This window comes from Lucilia sericata, unplaced genomic scaffold, assembly GCF_015586225.1.
Source record: "Lucilia sericata isolate MDLA Ls3-8-SP2 unplaced genomic scaffold, ASM1558622v1 Contig000738F_arrow, whole genome shotgun sequence".
Classification (NCBI taxonomy): Eukaryota; Metazoa; Arthropoda; class Insecta; order Diptera; family Calliphoridae; genus Lucilia; species Lucilia sericata.
Window position 1 is genome coordinate 142,212 of NW_023994736.1, and position 16,062 is coordinate 158,273.

At 32.0% G+C, this 16,062-nt stretch overlaps 4 protein-coding genes across 6 annotated transcripts in view; 3 read left to right on the forward strand and 1 right to left on the reverse strand.

Moving 5' to 3' along the window:
* Positions 1–2,675: 2,675 nt before the first annotated feature.
* On the forward strand, positions 2,676–6,024 carry LOC119607730 (phosphoglucomutase). The gene is given in 8 exon segments (XM_037961813.1): positions 2,676–2,894; positions 2,995–3,075; positions 3,153–3,317; positions 3,386–3,467; positions 4,287–4,834; positions 4,901–5,092; positions 5,094–5,572; positions 5,642–6,024. Coding segments are annotated over 7 exon segments (1,683 nt in total). The 5' UTR covers positions 2,676–2,894; positions 2,995–2,997; the 3' UTR covers positions 5,781–6,024.
* LOC119607729 (WASH complex subunit homolog 5) lies at positions 5,750–12,270 on the reverse strand. Its single transcript, XM_037961812.1, is given in 9 exon segments — positions 5,750–6,193; positions 6,253–6,624; positions 8,267–9,060; positions 9,062–9,652; positions 10,110–10,883; positions 10,885–11,346; positions 11,648–11,884; positions 11,886–11,943; positions 12,009–12,270. Coding segments are annotated over 9 exon segments (3,567 nt in total). The 5' UTR covers positions 12,131–12,270; the 3' UTR covers positions 5,750–6,036.
* Positions 12,271–13,355: 1,085 nt separating this feature from the next.
* Positions 13,356–14,443, forward strand: LOC119607733 (enoyl-CoA delta isomerase 2). 2 transcript variants are annotated; one of them, XM_037961821.1, is made up of 3 exons: positions 13,369–13,460; positions 13,551–13,951; positions 14,016–14,443. In XM_037961821.1, exons 2-3 carry the CDS (start codon positions 13,562–13,564, stop codon positions 14,403–14,405), a joined length of 780 nt encoding a protein of 259 aa, XP_037817749.1. In that variant the 5' UTR covers positions 13,369–13,460; positions 13,551–13,561; the 3' UTR covers positions 14,406–14,443. The 2 variants fall into 2 exon arrangements, with proteins under 2 accessions (XP_037817748.1, XP_037817749.1); XM_037961820.1 differs by having other exon boundaries at positions 13,356–13,951.
* A 732-nt stretch (positions 14,444–15,175) lies between these two features.
* LOC119607736 (transcription factor mef2A-like) overlaps positions 15,176–16,062 on the forward strand; it is a 57,487-nt gene continuing 56,600 nt past the window's right edge. Inside the window, exons 1-2 of one of the 2 annotated variants that reach the window (XM_037961824.1) lie at positions 15,176–15,422; positions 15,876–15,946. The gene's annotated coding sequence lies outside the window, so the exon portion shown is untranslated. Of the gene's footprint in view, positions 15,423–15,577; positions 15,802–15,875; positions 15,947–16,062 lie in introns of those variants that run through there. The other variant, XM_037961825.1, reaches the window with a different exon arrangement.

Sequence of the window (16,062 nt, forward strand, 5' to 3'; positions counted from 1 at the left end):
TTGGTATACCATTAGTAGACTAAGGGCGGGTTTCTTACTACTCAGTTAAACTAGGCTTAACTTGCTGTTAGATTAAACTCGGAACAAATTTAAGCGGACGTTAACCGATGATTGTGTTTTTCAGTTATGGATTTAAGTTCAGTTAACTTTGTTAGTATTGCCAACTTTTACTCAAAAACATAAACAATGAACAGCTGTTTTTTGCAAATAATACTTTTGTAAAATGAAAAATTTTGGAAAAGTGTTAAATAAACATTTAAAACAATAATAAATAAAACAAAACATATCAGAAAATTGCAATTTACTTAAAATATTAAGTTTTTGTTCTTCCGACATCATTGTTTTATTGTTTTTGTTAATTGTGTCTTCTCACTTATAACTTTAAGTTTAATTGGCCAATAACACTCAGTTAAACTAAGAGAATAAGTAACGTTACTGTTTACTGAAAAACACAAAACATATATTAAACTAGGTTTAAACATCTATCTATCTATCTATCTATCTATCTATCTATCTATCTATCTATCTACCTACCTACCTATCTATCTATCTATCTATCTATCTATCTATCTATCTATCTATCTATCTATCTATCTATCTATCTATCTATCTATCTATCTATCTATCTATCTACCTATCTATCTATCTATCTATCTATCTATCTATCTATCTATCTATCTATCTATCTATCTATCTATCTATCTATCTATCTATCTATCTATCTATCTATCTATCTATCTATCTATCTATCTATCTATCTATCTATCTATCTATCTATCTATCTATCTATCTATCTATCTATCTATCTATCTATCTATCTATCTATCTATCTATCTATCTATCTATCTATCTATCTATCTATCTATCTATCTATCTATCTATCTATCTATCTATCTATCTATCTATCTATCTATCTATCTATCTATCTATCTATCTATCTATCTATCTATCTATCTATCTATCTATCTATCTATCTATCTATCTATCTATCTATCTATCTATCTATCTATCTATCTATCTATCTATCTATCTATCTATCTATCTATCTATCTATCTATCTATCTATCTATCTATCTATCTATCTATCTATCTATCTATCTATCTATCTATCTATCTATCTATCTATCTATCTATCTATCTATCTATCTATCTATCTATCTATCTATCTATCTATCTATCTATCTATCTATCTATCTATCTATCTATCTATCTATCTATCTATCTATCTATCTATCTATCTATCTATCTATCTATCTATCTATCTATCTATCTATCTATCTATCTATCTATCTATCTATCTATCTATCTATCTATCTATCTATCTATCTATCTATCTATCTATCTATCTATCTATCTATCTATCTATCTATCTATCTATCTATCTATCTATCTATCTATCTATCTATCTATCTATCTATCTATCTATCTATCTATCTATCTATCTATCTATCTATCTATCTATCTATCTATCTATCTATCTATCTATCTATCTATCTATCTATCTATCTATCTATCTATCTATCTATCTATCTATCTATCTATCTATCTATCTATCTATCTATCTATCTATCTATCTATCTATCTATCTATCTATCTATCTATCTATCTATCTATCTATCTATCTATCTATCTATCTATCTATCTATCTATCTATCTATCTATCTATCTATCTATCTATCTATCTATCTATCTATCTATCTATCTATCTATCTCATCTATCATCTTCTATCTATCTATCTATCTTACTATCTATCTATCTCTATCTATCTATCTATCTATCTATCTATCTATCTATCTATCTATCTATCTATCTATCTATCTATCTATCTATCTATCTATCTATCTATCTATCTATCTATCTATCTATCTATCTATCTATCTATCTATCTATCTATCTATCTATCTATCTATCTATCTATCTATCTATCTATCTATCTATCTATCTATCTACTATCTATCTATCTATCTATCTATCTATCTATCTATCTATCTATCTATCTATCTATCTATCTATCTATCTATCTATCTATCTATCTATCTATCTATCTATCTATCTATCTATCTATCTATCTATCTATCTATCTATCTATCTATCTATCTATCTATCTATCTATCTATCTATCTATCTATCTATCTATCTATCTATCTATCTATCTATCTATCTATCTATCTATCTATCTATCTATCTATCTATCTATCTATCTATCTATCTATATATCTATCAACCAATCTCTCTTCGCCTTATTATCGATACGTCTTGGTCCGGCCCTTCTTTGCATCGGGAAATTAAAGTTTCAATTTTTTATTACAAATATATTTCTCAAAACTCCTCATGCAAACCCTATTTATTTAAATACCAAATAATACAACCCTTAATACAAATACCCAGTAACAATCTGGCTACACCTCTCCATTTTACAACAGCTGTTAGCTTTGACATTTGTTTGTTTACATTTATGCATTCGTTTTGAAAACACTTTAAATTGTTGTTGGTTTTTTAAACAAAATAACCGGCCATAAATTAAAGAAAAACTAATAAATATGCAAAGTTACAATAAAAACTAGCATGATAAACAGACATGTTTACAGATGCAACCCTCATGAAAAGATTCCAGAAAGATGCCGGTATTGAGGAAAACAACAAAAGATAAAGTGTATCTATAGTACATTTGTATATGGAATAAATGACCTTTAAGCGACATTGAAGATGACAATAAACAGCTGGGGTCGCATTGGGAGGGTGTAGAAAATATTGTTGAAAACAAATTTTTATTTTAACAGTAGCAAAAGTAGCAGCAGCAGCTAGTCGGCGGTCGCAAGAACAATACAACACGTAGATTGAAAACGGTTATCAAGAGAGCAGAAAAGAAAAAATATTTTATAGAATTTTTCTGGTAGGTGAAAAGATTATTTTTTTAGAGGATTAGGTGAAAATAATATTATTATCAATTGGAATTTGTATTAAAAGTAATAAAATTTTGAAAATAACTTTAGAGAATGTCATTAACCGGGGAAAGTGTAGCTACCACAGTGTATGAGGGTCAAAAGCCTGGTACCAGTGGATTACGCAAAAAGGTAAGTTGCTAGTTTTAAATGGAAATTAATGTAGAGGAATTATATTCTAACATTTTCTTAATTATTTTGGAAAACAGGTCAAAGTTTTTACTCAACCCAACTATACCGAAAATTTTGTGCAATGTATTTTGGATGCCAATGGTGAAGCCCTCAAAGGCTCTACTCTGGTAGTGGGTGGTGATGGCCGCTTCTATTGTAAAGAGGCTGCTGAAATTATCATACGCATGTGTGCTGCCAATGGTGTAAGTATTTTTTAGATAGAAAATATTGTAAAGGTTTCCTTTAATTCATAAAATAAATTATTTTTAAGGTCTCCAAACTTTTGGTGGGTCAAAATGGCATCCTCTCCACCCCCGCTGTTTCCAGTTTGATTCGCCATAACAAGGCTTTGGGTAAGTTTATATTTTTGTGATTGTTTTTAAGTTTGTTTATAGAATTTTAACGAGCTTAAGTTTTCTATCTATTAATTCATTTTAATCTTATCAGTTTGTTTAACTTTCCCATCAGCTTACAATTACATGTTATTACAGTCAGTTAGTTTATCAATTTATTGCTAAGATTTAGTTATCAGGTGCACGATTTTGTTTATTAAAAACAAAAACTTTCATATACAAATTTGCAATATACAAATGAAGGTCAGGTTCGAGTTGACATTGTCCGAGGTTTGCAAAAGTCAATAATGAACAAATTTAAAATATTAAGTTGTCAAACAGTTAATGAAAGATCACACACTGATCATTCATACTGTTCAGTGGGATATATGATAAACAATTGTGATTGTACACATACAATATTCGATCAAAACATATCACTAATAAAACACTCAACTCAACTTTTGTCTCTTAGGGCCATTATCTCAACCTCCGGTTATCGTTTAAAATGGGGGTTAGAGTCACATTTTCTTTATTTTTCTCTTTTAAGGACAAGTTTTTCTAATGGAGTAAGAAAATTTTTATCTTTGAGAGATAAAAAGATAAATTTTCTTTATAGAAAATTTGTCTCAATGAGACCTTTTTTCTTTATAGAAAATTTTTCGTAAAGAGACCATTTTTTCTAGGAAATTGGTCTATTTGACAGATATTTTCTTTATATTTTTTATCTCAATCAGACGCAATTTCTTCATAGGAAATTAGTTTCCAAGAGACTCGGCAGCACCTCTATAAAAATGCCCTAAACTATTCCACTAATTTGTTTACTTAACTCTCCTCTAGGTGGCATTGTTTTAACCGCTTCCCACAATCCCGGCGGTCCCGATAACGATTTCGGCATTAAATTCAATTGTGAAAATGGTGGCCCAGCTCCTGATGCTTTCACCAACAAAATCTATGAACTATCTATGGGTATTAAGGCCTATAAAATTGTCAAGGGTCTACAGGTGGATATCAGCAAAATAGGTTCCAACACATTCACCGTCAATAATCAACCATTTGTGGTGGAAGTAATTGATTCGGTGGCCAATTATGTCAGTCACATGAAGGAAATCTTTGATTTCGCTAAATTGCGTGATTATGTTAGTGGCAAGACAACGGGTAAACCTTTAAAAATGCGCATTGATTCTTTGAATGGTGTTACCGGATCCTATGTACGTGAAATTTTCCTTAATTGTTTGGGTGCTGCCGAGAATTGTGTGGTGCACACTACACCCTTGCCCGACTTTGGTGGTTTACATCCTGATCCTAATTTGACATACGCCAAGGATTTGGTGGATGCAGTAGCCAATGGTGATTATGATATTGGTGCTGCTTTTGATGGTGATGGTGTAAGTTGTTTTATGGTGTTTTAATAATTAAACAATATTTCTTATATTTACTTTTGTTTTATGCAGGACCGCAACATGATTATTGGCCACAAGGCTTTCTTTGTTACACCCAGTGATTCTTTGGCTGTCATAGCCCATTACTTGGAATGTATACCCTATTTCCAAAAGAATGGCATACAAGGTTTTGCCAGAAGTATGCCTACTGCTTCCGCCGTTGATTTGGTAGGCAAAAAATTGGGTAAAGAAGTCTTTGAGGTTCCCTACTGGTTGGAAATATTTTGGCAATTTAATGGATGCTGGTCGTTTGTGTTTGTGTGGTGAAGAAAGTTTCGGTACTGGTTCCAATCATATACGTGAAAAGGATGGTATTTGGGCTGTTTTGGCCTGGTTGTCTATTATGCAACATACCGGCAAGGGTATTGGGGATATTTTGAAAAATCATTGGTCCATTTATGGTCGTAACTACTTTACACGTTATGATTATGAAGAATGTGATTTGGAACCCTGCAATCAAATGATGGCCACCATGGAAAAGACCATCACAGATCCCACTTTTGCTGGTAAGGAATTCTCTAGTGGAGGTAAAAGCTATAAGGTTAAAGTTGCCGATAACTTTGCCTATACCGATCCTGTGGACAAGTCGGTGGCTACTAAACAAGGTTTGCGTATAGTATTTGAAGATGGCAGTCGTATTGTCATGCGTCTCAGTGGTACTGGCAGTTCGGGTGCCACCGTACGGTAGGTTTTATTTAAACGTTTTTTTTTACGATTTTTCAAATATAAATAAAACTTTATTTTTATTTTCAGTTTATACATTGATTCCTATGAAAAAGACAATGTTTTGGGCCAGGCTAGTGTTATGTTAAAACCTTTGATTGACATAGCCTTGGAAATTTCTCAACTGCCTAAATTCACTGGCCGTAATGCTCCCACCGTTATTACATAAATTGTTAACTTAAGCACAAATATTGATTACCTCTTCGTTGTTGTTTACAAAGGCAATTTAAGAAACTAATAAAACAAAATTCTACCTCATTTTGTTAAAGAGGTAAAATTTATATAGAGAGTTTTTTGGCCCCCTCTTTGGTTTCTTTGTTATCCTAGAATTTATTTTCTCCTTTTTTTGTAATGCATTTGTTTGGTAAAATTATGGAATATATTTAATAAATATATATTATTTAAAATAAAAAGAAAAAAATAATTCAACTTTTTGAACTTAAACCTAAATATTCATATTGATTTAATATTATAAGCGGTAAACGTTCGCTTAATACTTGGCGTGGTAGTTTACTTTTACGCACAAATATATCCAAGAAATGTAGAGTTGTTATGGCCTCGTTACACAATTCATGTTTGTTACTAAAGTTGTGATTTATTTAAAAAAATATTAAAAAATAAGAAAAACCTTTTCCACTTACCTTAAATTTGTCTCCACCAACACCTTAACATATTGACATAGATATGTTATAAACATAAGTTTAATATCCTTGTGATACTGTTGTAAAATGGTGATAAGACCCACTAAAAGAGGAGTACAATCTATTTGATCTTTTGTTGATTTAGCTACAAGACTTTGTGTTTGTAGCGAAAATTGCAGTCTTGTTATGTGAGCAATAATTAATAGGAAAAAGAATAAAGCCACATTGTGGGAGTTTTTACTTAATACAAATATTTGTTCCAGAGGCTCATAGGAGCCAGTGTACATTAGGTAGTCTTTGATATCGACCAAGAGTTTATTATCTTTAAATTTTTGTTGAGTTTCTTGATTTTCCAGTTCGTTTAAAAGAGATCTGAAAATAAAGCGTAATTTTTTAAAAATGTTAGATTTGAAGATATTTTTCCAAAAACCTTTTGCTGTAAGTTTATCTTTTTCATTAGTAAACATTTATAAAAAATCAATTTAGAGTAGAATTCCAGATTCTCTAGTAAAAATATGGAATTGTAATGTAAAATTGATTTTAGGGTGAAAATCTGGTTTTGTGTTGAAATTCAATTTTTACGGTCAAAATCTTAATTTCGTGGTGAACTATATAGTCTAGTCTATAGACTATTCTACTGTCAATAGACTATTTTACTGTCTAGTCTATAGTCTAGTTTATTGTCTAGTCTATAGTCTAGTCTATAGTCTAGTCTATAGTCTAGTCTATAGTCTAGTCTATAGTCTAGTCTATAGTCTAGTCTATAGTCTAGTCTATAGTCTAGTCTATAGTCTAGTCTATAGTCTAGTCTATAGTCTAGTCTATAGTCTAGTCTATAGTCTAGTCTAATAGTCTAGTCTATAGTCTAGTCTATAGTCCTAGTCTATAGTCTAGTCTATAGTCCTAGTCTATAGTCTAGTCTACAATCTAGTCTATAGTCTAATCAATAGTCTAGTCTATAGTCTAGTCAATAGTTCTATAGTCTAGTCAATAGTCTAGTCTATAATCTAGTCTATAGTATAGTCTATAGTCCTAGTTTATAATCTAGTCTATCGTATAGTCTATAGTCTAGTCTATAGTCCAGTTTATAATCTAGTCTATAGTCTAGTCTATAGTCTAGTTTATAATCTAGTCTATAGTCTAGTCTATAGTCTAGTCTATAGTCTAGTCTATAGTCTAGTCTATAGTCTAGTCTATAGTCTAGTCTATAGTCTAGTCTATAGTCTAGTCTATAGTCTATAGTCTAGTCTATAGTCTAGTCTATAGTCTAGTCTATAGTCTAGTCTATAGTCTAGTTTATAATCTAGTCTATAGTCTAGTCTATAGTCTAGTCTATAGTATAGTCTATAATCTAGTCTATAGTCTAGTCTATAGTCTAGTCTATAGTCTAGTCTATAGTCTAGTCTATAGTCTAGTCTATAGTCTAGTCATAGTCTAGTCTATAGTCTAGTCTATAGTCTAGTCTATAGTCTAGTCATAGTCTAGTCTATAGTCTATCTATAGTCTAGTCTATAGTCTATCTATAGTCTAGTCTATAGTCTAGTCTATAGTCTAGTCTATAGTCTAGTCTATAGTCTAGTCTATAGTCTAGTCTATAGTCTATAGTCTATAGTCTAGTCTATAGTCTAGTCTATAGTCTAGTCTATATAGTCTAGTCTATAGTCTAGTCTATAGTCTTATAGTCTAGTCTAGTCTATAGTCTAGTCTATAGTCTAGTCTATAGTCTAGTCTATAGTCTAGTCTATAGTCTAGTCTATAGTCTAGTCTATAGTCTAGTCTATAGTCTAGTCTATAGTCTAGTCTATAGTCTAGTCTATAGTCTAGTCTATAGTCTAGTCTAGTCTAGTCTATAGTCTCTATAGTCTAGTCTATAGTCTAGTCTATAGTCTAGTCTATAGTCAAGTCTATTGTCTAGTCTAAATATATATTTGTAAAACAGCATTACAAAATTTACCTTCAACAAAAACGTTTTCCTTGTTAAGACCTGTTCCCTTTTTACCTTGAAAAACATCACCTGTTAAATGTCTCTAAAGCGGATTCCAAATTTTTTGCATTCACCTTACTACTACGATTCAATTCGAAAGCCAATTGTTGTCGTAAAATCTGTTTATGGCCCAACTGCAAAATCCACTCTATCATAGTGGGCCATACCTTAAGCCAACGCTGATGATAGGTAGCATAAAATTTTAAAGGATTTCCAGCAGTTAAGGTAACAAATTGTTTAGATTCCAGATCTGTTGTTAGATTAGCCAAAGCCGTAGACCACATTTTATCATTTTCAATATTGCGTTGCAATTTATCTAAATTCTTTTTTAAATCTGCTGCAAACATATAGGTATAAAGACGATCTAAACCTACTAAACCTGCGGGACCTATGGCCTCACGTACTTTATAGAAGAAACGTGAATCTAATACCTCTTTATGTGGTGACTTTTTATCATACCAGGCAGCTTTTAGATCTAAATAGATGGTATTTTGAGGATCGGTACATTGTAGTATTTCATAGGCCAGGCGTCCTATGAAATTATTGGACTTTGATAAATCTCCTTGCAAGGGAGGGAATGTTGGTATGGGTATGGTGGTGGATTGATATTGAGATTGCCAATCTTGGATTTTATTGCGTAGAAAGGCATTGCATTCTTTTTCTACATTATAGTTAATAACGCGTGTCAATTCTTGTTGCAAAATTTTCAAACCATGAACATTGAGATAGTCTTGTATGTATTCGAAAGACCTACGATAACCATCCATGGTTTTAGCCAGTTGAGCTAATTTAGTTTTCCAATTCTACGGTGGCATTTTTCTGTTTAGCATTTGGGGTGAATATTAAGCCCACATTGAGAGCATTGGCTAAGTGCTTGACTAATTCCTTGCGTATGCCATCCTCCAGCAATTGCTTGGGATCTAGTTCAATAACACCCACCAAAGTTTTTTCCATCATAAGTATACCCTCGGTGAAAACCGAAATTGAGTACGTTAGTTTAGCCACTGTATAACGATCTTCAAATTGAGCATATTCTTTAAGTTTATCTTTTTCCAAACGGGTGGGTATTTCTTTCAAAACATCGGTTTGTAATTGTATAATTCGGGCCATTAGATTAAACATAGTCTCGGGTATTATTTGTAAAACTTTACGCATATAATTGGCCAATTCAGAACTGTAATAGTTGGATACAGAGATAAGATCTTCAGACTTAGCTTGATTTATACGCATGAGGGGTATTTCTAAAGCACTAGCCAGTTTAAGAAATGCAGCTCGTAGACGTATTACAGACTTGGGTTGTTTTTTAATAGAATCTTGCATTATGGAGGTGAAATTGCGATCGATTAAATGCCAGGCATAACTGAGATCACTAATCAGTTGTATGTTTATAAGAATGTTTTCTTTGACATTGATTATCTATAAAGGAAATTGGATAAATACAAATATTGATATACTTAACTAAATTTAAGACTGGCCTATAGACTAGATTATAAACCAAACTGTAGACCAAACTATAGACCAGACTATAGATCAGACTTTAGTCCAGTCTATAGACTGCATTATAGACAGGACTTTAGTCCAGACTATAGAAAAACTATAGATTATAGTGAAGACTATAGACCAGACTTTAGTCTAGACTATAGACTAAACTGTAGACCAGACTAGACTAGTGTTCAGACTATAGACTAGACTATAAACCAGACTTTAGACCACACTCCAGACTATAGTCTAGTCTATAATCTAGTTCATATGCAGCCTATAGTCCGGTCGATAGTACAGTCTATAGCCTGGACTAGGTTCTAAAAGTAACTATAGGCTGACTAGTAGACTATAATTTAAACTTCACACAAATCATTAATCTCTTTTAACTCACCTGTATCATTCTGGTTAAATACTCCCTGGTCTCCATTAAATATTGTTTAACTTGCATATTTGCTTGAAGATTATGAAACTCTTGCACCTCCTCCAAAGCCTGTATAAGTTGTATTAAAGTACGTCCCGATAAGTTAACATTATCACAATTCAACTTTTCTATTTCCTGGGCAATTTCCGCAAACCATAATTTTAATTGAGGATTACTTTCGATTTTCGAAAGAGGTCGAGAACCCGAAAAAGCTTCACTCAATTCATTGACACGATCTAATGCCTCTTTTTTAAAATCATTCCACCTTTGTGATTTTTCTTGCATTAGAGTGCGTAAAATTTCTTTGACCACCAATTCCAGTTGAGAACAATTTAATAGCAACTCAAATAAATCACTTTCTTCATAATGTAATTCCGTGCGCACTAGTTTTACTATTTGCTCGACTTTTTGTGTAACAGAACCTCGTGAAATTTCATAAATTATGGGAGAAGCATGTGTAAAATACCAACGCAACGAAACATTACATTGACGTATAAGATTGATGATCTTGGTTATATTTTGTAAAACAAAATAATCTGTTAAAACACCATCTCTTAGGATTTCCTTTGATTGCTTCAAAATCTTTTCCATTTTTTCTTTGTGCAACAAACAGAACCCTTTTATGGCATCAGTTTCTATTACCGGCATTAAGGCTGCTTTGGCGGCCTTAAATTGATCCCAGGCATCAACCAAATTAACAGTTATACCCATATATATGGATATAATCCAATTATCGGAGAAAAAACTTATCTACAATTTCACGCATTTGAGCGATTTGTGAATGCAGTATCTTAGGAGAAAAATACAAACAAACATACAGCATAGCGGCCTGTGTGGACAAGGCTGTAGAACGATGATCGGGATGGGGATAAATACTTAATTGATTGTAAATATCATCACATCTGAGGCGTCCTATAACCATATCTACGAAATTTTGTTCAAATTTAAAACGTGAAAAATACGATTCTGGATAATTTGCTACAGCATCTTTAGAAGATTTGCTGCTGTTGATGGTAGTAGTTGTATTTTTATGAGCTACAAAACCGGTGGAACGTAAAAGCATGCAAACATCATCTATATTACTATCGCTGTGAGATTTCGAACCACTATAACGGTAGTAAGACATGAGAAGACGTTCACGAATAATGCCGGGTATGTGAAAGTCAACAATGAGTAGAATGACGCCAAATATGTACAAGGATTCACACTGTAAGAGAGAAAGGTTCAGTTTCATAAAACTGAAGTATAGAGCAGACCATAGTTTCGATTACAGAGCAGACTATAGTCGAGACTATAGATCAAACTATATTGACTAGAGCAGATAGTCTGGACTATAATATCGCCAGTATTAAACTAGATTATAGAGCAAACTATAGTCCGGATTATAGTCTGTACTATAGACCAGACTATAGTCTGGACAGTAGAGCCGAGTATAATCAGGACTATAGAGCATTTTATAGTCTGTAATAGAGAGCAGACTAAAGTCTGAAATTTATTTGTCTTCTTACCATCAACTGCTTGCCCTCCTCATCCTGCAATACCGTCTCTAAAGTCTGCTGTATATAATAACCACGATTCAATTCATCGATAAACTGCTGCAAATCCGAAGCATATTGATGAGAACTCTCAAAGGCCAAATAGAAACGTGTCAATAATTCCAAATAATTTTCACGCAATTCATCGTCTAAATCTTGTAGTTCGGGATTTTGTTCAATTTTTAAATCTTGAGCTTCGGCAATTTTTAAGATAACTAAAGTCCATTATAACTTCACCATATTTCTGCCGGTCGGCTTTAGTTTCCAAACTTGTAGAAAAACAAAAAAAAATTACTGATAATATAACAAAATCTTAATAAAACAAAAAACTTACCGAAATATATCGGGTATATAATCTTTTAAACGTAATATTTCTGCTATAATGGAATTACCCATAGAAACAATACGCAATAGATTTTGGCCACAGGCATTATTTTCCGCTAGAAATTCCGCCATTTTCAAGGAAATTTTTAATAATTTTATAAAAATAACAAACAAAACTGTTTAAATTGTTTATAAACAAATCAAAATGCCGTAGAATGAATAAATTTTCTTTTGTTTAACAACAACCGCACAAGTGAAAAAATTATACTGATCAGCTGTGCTTCTGCATGTCACGACAAGTTGTCTTTCTATTGGAATGTAAACAAATTAGAAAATAGTGATGTAATTTATGTAGCTAATCGATTATTCGAAACAATAATATCTAAGGTTCTATAGTTGAAACGAAAAGTCGACTTTTCGACTTTTTGCATTTAGTTAAAAGTCGACTTTTCGACCTTTCGACTTTTTCCATTTTATGAAAAGTCGATTTTTCGACTTTTCGACCTTTTTCATTTATTTAAAAGTCGACTTTTAGACTTTTCGACTTTTAGTATTTTATAAATGGTCGACTTTTCGACTTTTTCCGACTTTTTTCGACTTTTCGACTTTTTCCGACTTTTTTCGACTTTTTTCGACTTTTTCCGACTTTTTTCGACTTTTTTCGACTTTTTTCGACTTTTCGAATTTTTTCGACTTTTTCCGACTTTTTTCAACTTTTCGACTTTTTCCGACTTTACGACTTTTTGACTATTTTCGACTTATTTATTAGAGTTTTTGACCTCTTTTCCACTTTTTTAAAATTTTCGACTATTTTCGACTTTTTTCGACTTTTCGACTTTTTCCGACTTTTCGACTTTTTCCGACTTTTTTCGACTTTCCGACTTTTCGACTTTTATTTACAAAGTCGACTTTTCGACTTTTTTCATAGACGATAGTCGAGTTATCGACTTTTTTGGAACAAAATAGTCGACTTCGACTTTTCGACTTTTTTCGACAAAAAGTCGATTGTTCGATTATTCGAAAGTCGATTTATAGAACCCTAAGAATATCCCTTGTCACAGAATTCCATTACGATTGAAGAAGCAATTACTTTTGTATTTTGCATCTTCAGAAAAATGAAACACTTTTCTTTGGATTGAAAATTATTTAAATTTATTAATTTTCTATAAATGTAAACTATGTCAATTAATTTCAAAAATGGTTTTCATTTTGGCGAAAAAATAATTTGTAATATGTATAAAGAAGCTAAAACTAATTTCTCTAAGTGTATTTTGACAAAAATTCATTGCTGCAAAATATGAATGAAACAGCTGTTATTTCCATAATTTCCAATAATATCATCATCATTGTTTATTAAAACATTCCAACAAATTACAACCGATTTGGAATTATCAAGCACCCGGTTAATTTTAAGATTAAACTTTTGGACTTTGTTTATAAAGACCAGACAGATTGATAATTTGTAAGAAAAAGTCACAAACAAATAATATACAACAAAGTATTAACACCTTAACACAAACATCTTTTCCTACAAACACACCCACCAACAAAGAAACCCATAAAATGTATCAAAACTATAAACAACTCCTCGTGGAAAAGCAGGATAAGCTAGTGGTAGTTAAATTTAACAATCCCAAAAAGAAGAATTGTGTTAATCGTGTAGCGTATGGAGAAATTGCCAGAGTATTACAGGAAGCTGGTCAAGATGATACCACCACCTTGGTGGTATTTACCGGTGTTGGGGATTTCTATACAGCCGGTAATGATTTATCACAATCAAGCGATATAGAAGATATGGATGCCTATATACGTGAATCTAATGAAATTTTCAAAAAAATGGTGCGTTCCTTTATTGACTGCCCTAAGATTATAGTTTCGTTGGTAAATGGTCCCTGCATAGGTATTGGTACCACCTTGGCTGGTATTTCGGATTTGGTGTGGTGTTCAGAGACAGTAAGTGTCAGCTAATGATGTTACTTTTATTAGTTTTTAATAATATTTTGCGTTTTCTTTCTAGGCCTATTTTGCTGCTCCTTTTGTTAAACTGGGTATTGTACCCGAAGCTGGTTCTTCCTACTTATTTCCTTTGCTAATGGGCCGTTCTAAGGCTTCTGAAGTTTTATTATTTGGCGAAAGACTGTCGGCTCAGGAAGCCTATAATTTTAATTTTGCTTCTCGCATTTATAAACATTCCGAAGTGGACTCTGTAATATGGCCGAAGTTGCGTGAGTTTGCTGAGTTACCTCCTCAGTCATTGCAAATATCTAAGAGATTGTTGCGCAGTGAGGAAAAGAAGGCTTTACTGCATGCCATCGATGTGGAATGTGTAGAGTTGTTGCAGCGTTTTGGCAGTGAAGAGTTTATGAATGCCTTGATACAATTCTCCATGAGGAAGTCGAAATTGTAAAAATTTTACGAAAAATAAAAGATAAAGCAAAAAAAAAATATATATAGTGAATCACTATTAGTGATATGATGAATAGTTTTTAGACAGAAGCAGGAAAATAGCTCCTTATAAAGGAGAATATAATCTTTGGAAGATGTGGAATGGAACTGACACAACATGTATTTCGGAAAAGGGGGTACTACATTTATTAAGATATTTAAGGGGGATAATCCAATGGTAGTTATACTAAAATCTTTCCGTGGGCAACTTTTTGGAAGTATGAGTTCGTACAGTGTCATAGAAATAGGAAAAAAAATTTAACTTCTAAATGGTAAGTCCGATTTGACAAGAGGAAGTATTGTCGAATTTGAGATTTGAATTTGGAACTCATGGCCCCACTAGGGACACGGCCAGGAGCCCATAAGGTAGGACAATGTTAAATTTTTATCATGATTCCATTTCATTTGTGTTCCGATTTAAAAAAAATACGTAAATAGAATCTAGGATTAATGCATTATTATAGACCAACTCACAAAAATGATGCTTGAGTTACCATTCTCAGAATATTGCCATAGGGTTTTACTCAAAATAATTTGGGTTTAGTGTTGTTCGTTCGTCAGCTGGACAGTTTTTAAGATCCGATTGAATAACACCACCTTATGTGAATACGACTTGAACACCACCTTATGTAAATTCGCCTTGATGTCAACATTTCTCTTCATCCTACTTTATTAATGTCATTCCATTTACTCTCATCACATGCCGCCACACTGCCACACTAGCTGTCTCACTCGCTCTAGCACAATAGCAATTGGCATTTGTCATTTTTAATTTATTTCGCCGCACTTATAATTAAATGTCGGTCGCAACGTGAAATTTCCGCAGAATTCTTAAGAAAAATTAACAAAAATACCGTGAAAACTTCAAAAAAATCACAATTAACAAAACATTTTTGTAAAATTATTATTAAACATAAACAATTTTATGAAAAAAACTAAAATTGTCTTAAAATAACTAAAGAAACAAAGACAATTTGAGGTAAAGTTTTTCTCGCCAACCAACGAGAAACAGTTGAACAACAACGTACACGAAAAGCAAAAAGAAAAATTCATAAAGAAACCCAGATTTTTTGAGAAATTATTGTTAAATTTTTTAAAAAACTGTTCAAAAAATGTGTTTAGTTTGTTTTTATTGTTTAAAATTTAATCATTATTATTGAAAAAGTGTTTTTTGTTTGTTGAGAAGAGTGTGTCTTTGATTTTAGATCTTATTTTAGTGGTGGAGTAAAACAAGAAGATGAGACAATTTTTGCTGATATCACACTAGAAAGAAAGTTGACCAGCAGCCATAGCAGAACATTTGTTTTTCTTTGAAAAAATTCCTTTACTAAGATTCCACCAAGTGTTGTGTACAAAGTGTAATTTTGATTTTAAGAAAATTTTCAAGTTTAAACGAAATATTAACAATTTCTCTATTTGTCAATTATTTCAGACAACCAACAGAAGCAGATTATTTAAGTGAATTTTTATAAAATCTGTTTCTGTTAAAAAAAAAACTTACAGGTAAGTCTGATATTTACAATTTAACACAAAAACAAATTCTAACATTCTATTACTTATTTTTAACAAATCTTGAGAAATTCTACTAGTTGTTTTTAAGTATTTCCCATAACCCCTGA